The following is a 14,409-nucleotide window of genomic DNA, read 5'->3' on the forward strand; positions in this document are numbered from 1 at the left end:
CGTGGTGAGCCTTTTATTCCCCCTGCAACATGCGCTGTAGCCTTTGCCATCATGTATGGCTTGGAAGAACCACAGACTATCCTGAGTTGGAAGGGATTCACAAGAATCATCAAGTCAAACTCCTGGATTTGTACAGGACATCCCCAAGGGACACACCACATGCCTGAGAGCGTTTCCCAAACATTTCTTAAGCTGTCAGGCTGGTGCTGTGACTACTCTCCTGGGGACCATGTTCAGCATCCAACCACTCACTGAGTGAAGAACCTTTGCCTAATATCCAACCTAAATTTTTTAATATCTAACTTAAGAAGATTTTAAGCTCATGAAATCCAGCAGGTGCCCTGGTTGACATGGGTGAAGGAGTGTTCTCACAAGCAGGAGAGCAAGTGTGGGAGCTGTAGACGATGTCAGTGTGGAATAATGAATGGAATAATGAATGGAATAATGAATGGAAAGTGTTTGCTTTAGCTGGGGTTATTTTCCTCGCAATATTTAGGGGTTGGTTGGGATCTGTGGTGAGCACAGGGTTCACAATACAGAGATGTCCATTTTGGGGAATGGGAGTTCAATTCGGAACGAGCAACCCATGCAGGTGGCGGAGTCACCACCCCTGGAGGTGTTTTAGAAAAGACTGGACGTGCTCTGTTCGTGCAGGGTGGTAGGCTGGACTCGAGGACGTTCGAGCTCCTTCCCAACTACACTGACTAAGCAGTGCCGAATCCATCACCCATCCCGAGCACGGCTTTCCGTGACAGACAGACAGAGCCCCGCACCGGTTTCTCCCTCACGCCGCACCCGCGGCAGGGCCCTGACCCGACATGGCGGCCCGGGCGCGGGCGGCGGCGCAGGCGCGGGGGGCGGCGCTGGCGGCGGCCGCTGCGGGCCCGCCCGCATGGAGCCCGCGCCGGGGGAGCCGGCGGCCGCCCGGATGGTGGCGTAGGGCCCGCACTGCCGGCCCCGCAGCATGGCGAGCTGCCTGCCGCCCTGCGTGATCGACGGCGGCACCGGGTGAGTGCGGGCAGGGGAGACCGGCTGCCGGTGCCCGTGCTGGGGACGGGGGGGTGTCTCCGCGCCGCGCCCCTCCGCTGCCTCCCGCTGCCGGCGAGCGCTCCTCGCACGGGGCCGCGCTGCTGCCGTGTGTCCCGGTGGCCTCTCGGCTTGCTGAGAGTTTTTCTCCCCTCCGGCCTTCAGCGGGCTGGTGCCCATCGCTCTCGTCCTCCCTCTGCCCTTCCATCCCGCCGGAGCGCGGAGCGGGGAGCCCTGCCGTGTCCCCGCCGTGCGTGTTTCTGTGTGCCCTCTTCGCCTCTCTCTCGGGACCCGCTTTCGTTTGTGTCCTCTGGCTGTGAAGTATTGCATGATGCAAGTGCTAAAATTGGGGACGGCTGGTTTCAGAAGAGGAGAGGAGCCAGGAGCCCGCTCTGAGCGGTCCAGAGGCGATGCCTGGGGAGGCTCACGGAGGTGCCCGAGCCGGGGGCAATCCTGGCCGTGCCGTGCCGTGCTGTGCCTGGACACGGAGCCCAGCCAGCCCAACTCCCTGCCCTGGGCCGCTCTCAGAGCGGGCTCCTGCCTCCTGTCTCCGTTTGAAACCAGCCATCCTCAATTTTAGCATTTTCTGAGGCTGAGGTGGGAGCGCGCTGCCTTGCTCCAGTGATGCGCTCGGTCATTGGGTCATCCCTTCACCTTTCTCTGATCAGTGTGAGATTTATTCCGTACTTAACCAGACCACAAGTTTTGTAACTCAAGTCTTGGAGGGCAGGAGTGACTCTGAATTGCAGAGGCTGTGCTTGGGAGGCGTTTCAGGAGCGGCTCTGTCCTGAGCTAGAGAAGACCTGAATGGATATTGAGCATCCAGTCCTGCTGTGCCTTAGCGGGGGAGGTGTCAGAGGGAGCTGTAATTCAGCTGTAATTCTGAATCTTGGTGTGCTTTTGCTAATTAATGCCTTTCCTTTGGCCCAACATTTACAGACAGCTCTGAGGAGAGGAAAGGAAGCCCCGGACTATGAGTAACTATTCGTGCAGTAGCTTTACTTGTCAGACTCGGTCTCTCTGATTGCATTAATTCAGCCTTTCCTCTGCAGGGAATTTGCAACACTATTTTAATTTCTTTAATACTTGGAAAGTTATCTTTAAAATTTCCTGAACGGAACAATCTTTACAAAACCAAACCCCAGACTAATCCAACCAAATCAAGAAACCCCAGTCCCTAGGTAACCACAGGAAGCACTTTCCAGTGCTGTGGTGCCACATTGCCTTCTGTAAAAGTGTGTCACATTTTGAAATATGTCTGTGTTAAACTGTCATGGAAGTTTTAGAAATCTTTGCCTGTTTCTGCTTATACTTTAGCTTACCAGAAACCAGCTCTGCTCCCTCAGTGGGGAGTACTGGAGTTCATAGCTGGAGACTTTGGAAGTAGAATAGAGACCAGATTCTACCTTGTGTCTAATTCTGCTTGCTCTTTAGATACTTCTTGGTAGTTCCCCAGGTTTCTTCTATATATTTGCTGAAGATATTGTAAATATCTGTTCTCCACAGATCTGTTGATATTACAGGATTACTACTTGATAGTTTAGAGAGAAATAGGAGGTCTGGGTGGATCCTTTAAAAAGGGTACAGTAGAAACTGTAAAACTGAGAAAATACATTAAATGCCAAAGCTGCCTTTTGCAGGAGACCCTCTTGGCTTTCAGTTTGTGGAGTAATTCCAGTGTTGCACTAGCAGTAGTTACTGCTGGCCAACAGTTACACAAAATAAATAAGGATAGGATATTGCTTACTGTGCCCTTTCAAAGAAATAATAATTGAAGTAGAATTTCTAAAATCTGTTTAGTGCTTGCATGGGTTAAGCTGATGGGTTTTGTGGGGGAGGGACATGTATATTGTTTTGTTTCAGGAAGAGTTTGGATAGTCCCTAAGTGATGCACGTTTCTTTTTCAATGCCTTCAAGTAATCTTGATCCACAGGAGACAACATGATATCTCTGCTGGTGGGATGTGTGCTTGGCTATGTTGTAGGGCACTCAAAAATGGAAGACTTTTCAGCTAAGAGACTACTGAATGTGAAATAAGTTGTCTTGCAGAATTCAGGATGAAACGAGTCTGAACAAAAGCAGCCAGAAGAAATAGCTTGACTCATTGATACACAGTCTCTGGAATTTTCCTCTGTGTGGGCTGAAAACCTTCTTATTGTTAGAATGAGTCTACTTTGAGTTACAAGCTTCAAACAATTCATTCAAATTATTCATGAAAGGGCTTTCAGATGAAAAATTTGGAAGAGCATAGCAGAAAGGGAAAGGTATATGCACTGTGGGACATTGTGTATATAAAATGCACTTTTCTACTTAAATCTCTGCTACTGAATGAGGTATTCTGTCCAGCCACTAATCCACCTTTTTTTTTTCATGTAAGGGGTTTTAAGAAAATTGTTAAAAGAATAGTTTTGTTGTTGTTTTGTGCACAAAGAGGCTGGCTTAATTTACTGTAGTTTCCAGCCATGTGCCTCAGTCCTGCAAATGCCAGAATTCCTCAAAAAAAGTAAGAACAGGTGTATAAAAATAGTTACAGACCTTCAGTGAGAAACATATTTTTATAGCAGGACAGGATAATATTCCTTCAGTCTATTGGATGTAGATGACTTGAATTTCCTTTGCCATAAACTGCTCAGTCTTTATTCACAAATCTTGCAGAAATAGTTAATAATTTGCTATACTCTTTTCCATTAGTATTTGTAAATGACTTGACATGGTGCAGTTTTGATGCACTACATCTTGATTTTCTCTGCGTGAGATTCTCCTCGTGATCAGTTTACACATTGCTGTCACTCTTTTTGTGGAGAAGGGCATGCTATTTTTAGTTCCTTAGGACTACCAGGCCTTTCTGTGTTGCTGTTTTAAATAGCTTTAGACTTTATAACCAGTTTTATTAATTGGCATTTAGCTGTGGGATATCAGAACAGTAGTAGGTGGGTGAGCAAAACAAAGGTATCTTAAAATACCCCTATTCAGTGTATTTGTAGATGCTGAGGAGTGCTTCTGGTTGGGTGTATTTTATTGAAGCCATTCCTTTTTAGTAAAGAGAAAGTACTTTGGCAAAGTCTTACCCATGAGTTTAGAGGTAAATACTTGATTTCTGGGAGAAGTGAGCTACACTGGGTCTTAAAACTTGAAGCTCAAGGTGTTTTTTCATGATGTTGCCATTAAAGATTGCTGGAGCCTCAGAATATGCTATGTTTCCCCTCTCTTACTATATTTCTGAACAGGCATTATTGTAATTGCTGTTCTGGGACTAAGGAGTTTGAGTTAATTAACTGTTGTTTATAATCACAGGCTTCAGTCCTGCAAAGTGCTAGACTTTCTCAAGAAACCCAATGGCTCTGCTGTACTCTTTATTCTTACAGTGGCTGCTTTTGAAAAGCTCTTGGGTAAATTGTGCAGACAAATAGATTATTTTTTTCCCTATTTGATATTTTCTCCTTCATGTCTTCTTCATTCCCATCCCTTGTTTTCAAAAGTGCTTTTCCAACTCTTCATGAAGAACTCGTGTTGCAAGTTCCTCAGACATGCTTGTAATGACGATAATGGAGTCTGCTGTGGCAGCCTGGCATCACAGGTGTTCTGGCAGCAGCAGCCTGGTTATTCAGCCTCTTAGCTGTCAGGGAAAGTGTTCTATTTACAGAGGCTATTTGTTTGTTTACAGGACTTTCTCAAAGCATCCTGCTATTTTTAGTCACTTCATATTTATCTTTTCAGAGGTTTTTTTTTTTTGTGTGTGTGAATGTAACACATTATTTTAAAGATGTGGACGAAAAAAGCAATAGAGAGTGATCAAATGCTAAAATGGTTGCATCTGGGCTTTGCTCTTTTGCATACTTATACAGAGAAAAAATTGGATGTCTTGTGTTTTCAGATGGATAAAGCAACTGCTCGAGTTTGAGATTTGTTCTCATGCTTTGGGAAGAATTTTCCTAAACATATCTCTTCTCTCTAAAGTGGTTGAGAGTGCAGGATCTGCTTCCAAGTGCAGTCCATTTGTGTATTTTTGGAGTCAACTCTTGATGTAAGTTCTTCCATCTTTCCATCTTGGTGGGACCTCAGAAGGGAACAGGGTTAGGATGACCAATCCTCATGCAAAGGTTTGTGAAACTGGTTTGTGTACAAGCTCTTCACCTGGTCAAAGCAGTATGAAAGAGACCACACTATTTTTAGAAACTGCTTGTTTCAACAGCATGTAATTTCCAGAGATCTAAAACGAAATGTGTAGTCCTCCAAATCTCCTTGCATGAAAAAGCCTTAGTCTATTGGATCAGTTTTCTGCTAATTTTTAGTGCAATATCCTATATTTTGGCCTGTTTCCAGTAGGTTCCTCTCTCACTGGCAACAAATTGCTGCTTTTAATGAAATTAAGTTGGAATACTGATTATCTACACATTCCACTACAGCTGTCTCTGTAATTTTACAGATCACAAGATGTTGCATTACCATTAGTCTGCTAGGCTGTAACCCAGGAGAAAGAAAACTGTGTTTTAGATGCTTAAATATTCATTGGAGAAGGGACTGGAGACCAGGTACCCTCTGCAACTGTTCAAGTCCAGAGCCTTTCTGTTCAGTAAATATTTAAATATCATGTGGGAAAGGGAGTATTTTCTATAGGAGGTGCTGGAAATGGGTCACCCAAACATTTTAATGTACCCTTGAGAGGTGGAATGAGTTTGGGTCCTGCTGGGCACAGCAGAGATCTGGGACCAAGTCTGCCATGTCCTGAGGCTCCTGGAGAGCAAAGAGCTCCACAAATGCATAATCTATTTTCCTTCTCTTCCTGAGTGGTCTTGGGAGAAATTTGAGTTTCCCTTCCATTTGGTTTTGTCAAAAATGCCTGAAATGTGGCTGCTTGTTCCAGTCTGTCTCTTGTTTGATCCTAAGTGGATTTTCTTTTTTAACAGATTTTGTTTTTCTGCTTATTTGCTTCACCACTGAACTGAGAATTTAGTTATGCTCTTTGTTTTAGTATTAGTCTTTCATGGATTAATGACATGCAATAGAAATCTCCCATATGTTACCTTCTGTGAGATTAATTCTTTGAAGATAATTTTTTTTCATGATACTGAGAAATAAACTTATTTGGTAGTTTTTTAGTAGGAGAATTAACCCAGGTTAAAAATGAACCTGTAAAATACTGAGCTGTAGGGGTTTGGTAACTTTACAAGTTACCCTGGTAGGGGGATCTGATCCATTCTGGAGAGGTGAAGCTCCTGCAGACTGGTAGCCCAAATTGACTTTTAGAGTGTTTTCTTTTTTTAATACTGTGAGTGGGTGTGAGTTTAGCATCTGTGTTGAGGGGGAAAAGATGGCAAACTGAACTCACCTCTTGGCCAGACTTTACTTTAAGAAATGAGTTCTGGTTAGACTGCAGGAACCTTTTAGTTTATTCATGCACACAGATATATAAAAATTGTATGAAAAGTAGATATATGTATGTGTATTGTCCTTGGGTTTTGTCCCTGAGGCTTGAAAGGGTTTTTTTCATTATGTTTCTGCCTAATTGTCATTTCTAAGTCTTGAAACTAGGTCTTTTAAACAAATAAAAATGTTTTCCTTGGTTTTCATTATGTTCATTTAGTCATGATTCATTTCAGAGAGAGAAATAAGAGGAAGTGGCCTGTACTGGTCTTAAATCCCAGTGGAACTCCTGTTGTTGCTTGTTATGTTTTAACAATATTCCCTAGGTAGGCCTCATTCTAAAATGTGAGGAATCTATGCAATAATAATCACAAAAAGAACTTTTGCTAGTGATGTCCTCCTTTACAGTCAGTCTAATTTAACATTCTGATTATGTTTTTCTGAGAGCCACAGCAAGTGTGCATAAACAATTTGGATTAGACTGAAAGCATATGTCTATAATGATGATTAAAAACCCAACAAACCCTTGCCTGCAAAACACAGTCCTTGTCTTTTTAGCCTTGGGGGAATGGCTTTTTAACTATTGTTTGAAGTCTATTGAAGCTATAGCTTTGAAGAGAAGTTGAAATATAAATATTTAAGTCCAAGGTCATTGATAATTCAATTTAGATTAATTCCTTTATCTAAGAAAACTGTGATCCTTAATGAGTATTTTTATACCAAATACTCTGTAAAGAGGAACCTACTTTTCAAGCTGCTAATGAAGCTGCAAACCTCTTCTTTGGCCATGGCATAATATCATTTGCAAATATTGAGAGTAGGATGCAGACAAAGACTTGAAATTCACTTTAGGACCTAGACTGGGATTGGTCTCATTTAAGAATATCATGGCTTTATGGTTTTTGTGTAAAAATGATGTGAACAGTGCTGATTTCCCTCAAATCCTGCTGCTGCTGTACTTCTGTTTCAAGCTAATGGCAGTACTCAAGAATGACATCAGTCTCTGCAAGCATTCAATCAATTTAGTTGGGTTGGTTTTTCTTTTAACAGTTTCTGATGTGGGTTTTGTTGTCATTGTGGGTTTTTTCTTTTTTTTTTTTTTTTTCCCTAGGAAATAGAGCTGTTTTTAACAGTCTGGGATGTTAATTATTTCTAAAGTCCTGGAATAGCTTGCAGCCACTAACACCTGTAGAAATTTTTAGGTTTTATGTAAAAATCTATTTACATTTTTTGTTCCCCCTTCTTTCCTCTCAAGCCTTTAATTGTTAAAATAGATCTTATATGTATATTGAAAGAAATGATCAATGCTTTGTACCATCTGCTGCCCATTTCTAAAGCATTTCATCAGTGCAGGCTTGCTTTGGTGTGGTATTTGTCTTTTATCACACACAGATAATATACCTGTGACAAAGTGAGTGGTTTGTTCAAGGCCTGAAAGGGAATTGTATCAGGATTGTAACAAGAGTTCTTTCCTGTGGTTTATACTTGTGATACTGTATTATTTCTCATTTTCCTGTGTTTGAGAATATTAAACAAATACGTAAAGTGTGAGGCTCTCTTTGGTCATGGTAACTGAAGGGTAAAATCTGTGTGGCCCTAATTTTTCCCAAAGGGTGCAATGTGACCTGCCTGTCCTTTGTCATAGCTGGTCAACAGGATGGAAAAAGGAAGAGTTGAGTTTTCAGACTTGATAGTTCTGAATAACACTAGCAAAATCCATAAGCTGAAGTTGTCTGAAAAATAACACTTAAAATATTTACTGCTTTGAGTTTTCTTTTCAGCAGAATGATACTTGAAAGCATAACCCAGAAAATATGGACAGGGCATGTGATGCATGTTTCACCTTCACTTTAAGAAGTGGAGTGAATTGAAAGTATTTTTTTCCTCATGTTTTTGCATCTAAGTGCATCTAATAACCTGATAATATTGTTTTCCCCATAGGTATACCAAGCTTGGCTATGCAGGAAATACAGAACCTCAGTTCATTATCCCATCATGTGAGTTGATTTTTTTTTTGTCTCCAAATTGTAACATCCACTGCTGTCACTGAGCGCTTTGAGGATTAAATTACATGCTTCCAACTCCCAGCTCAGCCCTCATAGCCCTGTGTCCATCTGGGAAGTGATATTCACCCTGTTAGCATCCTTGGCTGGAGTGTAGCTAAACAGAGCTCCTTGTCTGCAGTTCACTGGGACTGTTGCTCATTAAACCAGCTCTTGGTTGCTATGACAAAGACGAAGAGAACTCCAGTCCAATTTCCTTTTTATCTCCATTATTTTTTGGCCAGGACTCTTGAGTAGACAGAATGCAATTTACCTCCTGTCTACCTGACACCATGGTTACAGCCTGGATAATCTGGGGGAAGGCTCCCAATCAAATTAAGTACTAAAGTGCAGGTGGTGTCTGCCTTATTTACATTGTCTGGGACTGTAGACAGTTTAATATTCAAAAAAGTTGTTCCTATTAGAAAATGTTCCTTTTGGGTGTGTGTTTGCCAATTAAAATGTTCTTGCACATTTAACATGCTTTGGTTGAACAGATTTACTCTTTATTTTTTTTATGTATGTTAAACTTGTTTAAAGTGTTACACTTTTCTGGTGTTCTTGATTTTAATTGACATCTTAATAGTTTTTCTGAAATGCTGTATATATATGTATAATATATATATAAATAGTAGTATTAACTATATATTTACATCTATAATGGCATCTGTTACCTCCATTTATCTTAAACACTTCTTTTTACTTTTTGTAAACTTTGCCAGTTAACTACTTATTAATGCATCTAGACAACCTTGTAGCTACTCATGGGAAAAATATAAAGATAAGGAAGTTATAAAGGTAATGGGTGGCCAAAGAAGTGAAAGGGACCCAGTTCTTCACCAGGTGTAGCTGCAGTACTGCTTACAGTCTCACTATTTTAAGTATTGTAAAATGTGAAACCTAAACCACTGGTAAAGATTTAAATGTCTTATGTTAAAGAAATGGGATAGCAGGGATTTCCTGTGATTTTGGTATAAATCCTGTTTTATACAACTATAAACCTGTTAGGGGATAGATGTTTTTCCAAAAGAATTGTTTGCCTATGAGTCATGTTTTGGTGCTAGTAGTATTTGGTGTGTTTGTGGATGATGCCTGCCTACTCTGCATTTTCTGCTATATGTTTTTTAGACCCTGATTATGACCTATTAAAAGAAAACTATATAAACAAGGTTACATTTTAGCAGTACTTCATTCCATTTTTATTTTTAGCTTGCCCCAGATTTGATTTTTGCTGTCTCATCTTCTTGCCTACAGCAGCCATCATCTAATAATTTTAGTGATAGTTGAAGGCTGCTAATGGGAAGCTTATGTCTCCAGAGATTTCTCTGTAGCCCTGCAAATTGATTTCTCCCCTCCCTCTTTCCTCTTTCTCACCAACCTGGATAATGACTCCAATACTTATTTTTGAATACACAGTTTATTTTCTTCTTCTCCTGTGCTCTCTGTCTTTATTCTAGAGTTGGAACTCAGAAAATCATGTTGCTTACTGGAATGCTGCACTTGTGCAGGTTCAGTGACTGCTGTAGTCTGTAACAAAATGCATTTTCAGTATTTTCTGTGATTTATTAGGTGCAATAATGAGAGATGGGTGACCAGAATACTGCAGCATGCAATGAGAATGAACTTGTCTCTGTTGGCTTGCCAGTAGATCGCTTACATGATTTCTGCTTTTTATATCCCAATTTTTATTTCTGGAAAAGAATCCTTAAGTAAATAAACATTCATCACTTGGTATTTAACTGTTTTAATTTTGTTTTGATTTGTTTTTTGGGTTTATTTTAAGGTATTGCAATCCGAGAGTCAGCCAAAGTGGGGGACCAGGCTCAGAGGAGGGTAATGAAAGGTGTTGATGATCTGGACTTTTTCATAGGAGATGAAGCCATAGATAAACCTACCTATGCTACAAAGGTGAGCATTCAGGAGACTTTGACAGCTTTTTCCAAGTCTCAAATTTTTATGATAAAATGTTATAGGACTTCTGGATTGCCATTCAAAACACATTTGCATTTTTTGTAAAGTATTTTTATTGCTTTTAAAAAAGCTGCATGATTTGGTTCATGGCTTTACCCTTTTTTAGATAGCTGTTTTCCTAGTTCTGTCTTGTGTGGTTGGTGTTTGTGTAAATATTCATTGATACAGTGCAGCTGTTCAGTTTTCAAAATTCTGAGTTATTAAAATAGTCATATACACTGAATATTTAAATTCTTGCTAAAAGTGTACCCTTTTAACATGGCACACAAACTGGGAAATGTGTTGGATACTTTTGCTTCAGGGAAAGTCACAATTGTTTTGTGAAGGGCTGTCTTCAATGCAGCTTTTCTGTGAATCATATTTTCCATACCCTAGTAAAGGACTTCTTGTACTTACAAAACGTTACTGGCTTATGAACTATGTGGAAAAAAATCATATTTTATACATCCTTCTGTGTTACTTAAATGTCATCTGTGTTCTTAATGTTGAACAAAATGTAAACATCGTCCCTGCCAGAAATTTTAGGTGAAAAATATATAGCCTATATGGTCTTTATTTCTTTTTATAATATGGAAAAGCATATTGAAGCCAAGTATGCTTCTCAACTTTTTAAGTGATAAAATTTATACAAAAAGAGGTTAAAACACAATTCTGCTGCAGACTAACAGGAATAGAGTCTGGATTCTGGTTGCTGGTCCTGCAAGGTAGAATTGGGCTTGGAAGTACTTGGGAACAGGAGGTAAATTTGAATTGTGCCTCTGAATTAAAATCAGGATGGGTTTGTGAGATTCCTGTGAGATGAGGTGTCAGACTGCTCCTGCTGCTGGGTTTCTTTGTCCTTGCATGATCCAGTGCTGACAGGTTCTGCTCTTGCAGTGGCCTATCCGACATGGGATTGTGGAGGACTGGGACCTCATGGAGAGGTTCATGGAACAAGTCATCTTCAAGTACCTTCGAGCTGAGCCTGAGGATCACTACTTTTTAATGGTGAGTTAATGAGGCCTGGTAAGGAAATAGTTTTGTAATCGGAAAACTAAACACTATTCCAAGCACAATTAGCTCTGCTGGAGGATTTTTCTCAGTATGTCTTAATTCTCTAGCAGTGATAGGGTTTGGGTTAGGAGGAGAAAACTAATCTTTAAAGCTGCATTATAACTATACTCTGTTAATTTTGGGATGCAGGCTACTGCAGGTCAGCTATTGCTTTTGAAAAGCTTCAAACACTGTTTAAATTCTGTTTGAAATTTTTTATTTTGAGTGCACTGAGGATTTAAAAAGTTTGATTACCAAAAGTTTGATTACCAAAAGTTTGATTAGCTTGATACCGAACTCATCAAGGCAGGATCGTATCGAGGTGTTTTTTCAAAACTTTTTGTTTTTGCAGACAGAACCTCCACTGAACACACCAGAAAACAGAGAATATCTTGCAGAAATCATGTTTGAATCATTTAACATCCCAGGACTCTACATTGCTGTGCAGGTGAACAAAGTGAATGCGTTCTTCTAAAGCAGAAAACAGCTGCAGCGTTTTGGTCTTTTGTAGGCATGTGTGTAAAATGTCTGAAACTGTACTTTTTGGGAGTACATTAAATTACAGTAAATTAGAGCACTCTGCCTGCTTCTAAATACAAACTCTCTGTGCTGTAGGCAGTGTTGGCCTTAGCTGCCTCCTGGACGTCACGGCAGGTTGGGGAGCGGACTCTGACTGGGATTGTCATCGACAGCGGTGACGGAGTGACCCACGTCATCCCCGTGGTAAGGAGCAGCATGCACTGAAATCAGCACTGCTGTGGGCAGGGTTTGTTTACTGTACATTTAAATAAGGAGCACCAAAGGAAACCTTATTTTTAAATTTTTGGTGTTGGCTGGGACTTCTTTCCTTGCAAAAGTATGTATTCTATTTTGTGTTAGTTTAGCTTGAACACCACAGGAAAGTCACAGTAAGGAACCATCAATCCAGCTTTTAAAAGGCTATTTCTGTGTAAAATTTTACCTTCTGTTACTGTGATGCCTCAGTTCTCTTAAATATCAGTGGTCATCATGGGTTTATGTCCCCTGCATGCCTAGAGTGTCTGACAAGAAATGTCCTAGCTTTATAATACCCTGCATTTCAACTGTTTAATATATCTGGTAATGTGTGCTTTTTATATGATTTATTGTACTTTATGGTTTCCGCTCTGCTTATGTGGAAACAACTACAAATTTATATAAGTATCTGTTCTTACACATGATCAATCTCATCAGTTGATGTGAGGATATTAAAAATACAGAGTTATCTGTGCATACTGACATCTGCTGATGTCATTTTGTGTATTTTTGAACCATACTGTGTCCTTGAATGATCAGGTATATTAGAAATGAAAATTTGATTCCCTTTAACTTCATCTTGCATTTTGGTGTTAACTTGATCTTCTCTCAGTGTTTTGTCATATGGGCAGTGCTAAGAACAAACAGCATTTACTATGTGAAACTCTGAAAAGTGTAAAAAAAGGCAAGGGAAGAAATAATGTAGCTCAGCAATATCACTGTTTTCAGTAAATGCATCCTAAAAAAATTCAGCGAGTAGATTTCTTATTTTTGTTGTGTTTATTTTAAGATCCTATTTCTGTTTGAGTTTTCTATTATTATGTGATTTTTTTTATCTGACAAATATAATTTTAAGCTTTTTTCCTATTAATTTTTCACTCTCAAACTGAACACAGGTAGTGTATTTATATTACATTTGCTTTTCTGATGATACCATAAAGGAACCATCAGATCTGACTAATATGTACAGATCTGACTGACATATTGTTGATATTTATCACTTGTGTATCTGTTAGATAGTCAATATCTGTTTATATCTGGTAATCACAGTCTTTAAATAAAAATTATATTCACTTTGCAGTGGGGTGCACATTTTTAGAATGATTTTACAGTTTCAAGATTTTACTTTTAATAGAAAACCAGAGTATTATAAAAATGAATGTTAATTATTGATGCACACTAAGTTTTCCCCTTAAATATGTCTTTTCCTCTCCTCCTACATAGGCAGAAGGCTATGTAATTGGAAGTTGCATCAAACATATTCCTATTGCAGGTAGAGATATTACTTACTTTATTCAACAGCTTCTAAGGGAAAGGGAGGTAGGAATTCCTCCTGAACAATCTCTGGAGACAGCAAAAGCCATAAAGGTACATCCTCCTTTATCTCTTAATAAATACATAGTAAATGTCCATGAGCTGATTTTTTGGCTCTAGCAAGTTGCCAGTGGCTCTCTTAAAAATGCAGATGTAGGCAATGTATTATAATTACACCAGCTTCTGGTGGTTTATCCAATCAAGTGTGGGGGAAGGAGAAAGAGGAAGAAAATATTCATGCTGGGCTGTTTGGATTGAATATGTTCCGCAGCTTAAATCAGCATTTCAACTTTGGAGTTTCCTAAAATTTGCTTTGTAATAGAACTTAAAAAAAAAAAAAGAAAAAAGTAGGGTGATTGTAGGCCTGCTCTTGCAGTGCAAGCTTGCCCTTGAAATTCTTTCTTGTTGGTGATGTTTTCATTTTGGGAGAGGCAGATGTAGCTGAGTCAGTGTGTGCAGCCCTTGGGAAGCAAATGGGCCTCGTGCCTTGAGGGGCTGAGGCTTCAGTAGTGATTTGGGTGGGAAAGTCCCTTCAACAGCTCCATCTGTTAAAATACTCACATTTTTCGTTTCTGATTGTGTTGCACTTTAATTCACTGATGTACTAATGAATTCAGCTATTTTTAACACCTGGTGTTTCTCAACAGGAGAAATACTGTTACATTTGCCCCGACATCGTGAAGGAATTTGCCAAGTACGACGGGGACTCTCGCAGGTGGATCAAACAATACACGGGCATCAACGCCATCAACAAAACCAAGTTTGTTATCGATGTTGGTTACGAGAGGTTCCTCGGGCCAGAAATCTTCTTCCATCCCGAGGTAAGAGCAGGGAATGAATATCTGTGCTCAGTTGTGCCATTGCCGGTGTCTGGGCGCCATCCCGT

General features: G+C 40.2%; 1 protein-coding gene across 2 annotated transcripts in view; it reads left to right on the forward strand.

Annotated features, from left to right (window-relative positions):
- The first annotated feature begins 849 nt into the window (after window positions 1–849).
- ACTR3B (actin related protein 3B) overlaps window positions 850–14,409 on the forward strand; it is a 28,471-nt gene continuing 14,911 nt past the window's right edge. For both annotated transcript variants that reach the window (XM_005480424.4, XM_074550675.1), the window contains exons 1-8: window positions 850–1,008; window positions 8,332–8,387; window positions 10,216–10,340; window positions 11,280–11,390; window positions 11,788–11,883; window positions 12,051–12,158; window positions 13,434–13,577; window positions 14,171–14,344. In XM_005480424.4, coding sequence (XP_005480481.1) covers window positions 965–1,008; window positions 8,332–8,387; window positions 10,216–10,340; window positions 11,280–11,390; window positions 11,788–11,883; window positions 12,051–12,158; window positions 13,434–13,577; window positions 14,171–14,344 — 858 coding nt within the window. In that variant the 5' untranslated portion in view covers window positions 850–964. The remainder of the gene's footprint in view (window positions 1,009–8,331; window positions 8,388–10,215; window positions 10,341–11,279; window positions 11,391–11,787; window positions 11,884–12,050; window positions 12,159–13,433; window positions 13,578–14,170; window positions 14,345–14,409) is intronic.

This window comes from Zonotrichia albicollis, chromosome 1, assembly GCF_047830755.1.
Source record: "Zonotrichia albicollis isolate bZonAlb1 chromosome 1, bZonAlb1.hap1, whole genome shotgun sequence".
NCBI classification, from domain to species: Eukaryota; Metazoa; Chordata; class Aves; order Passeriformes; family Passerellidae; genus Zonotrichia; species Zonotrichia albicollis.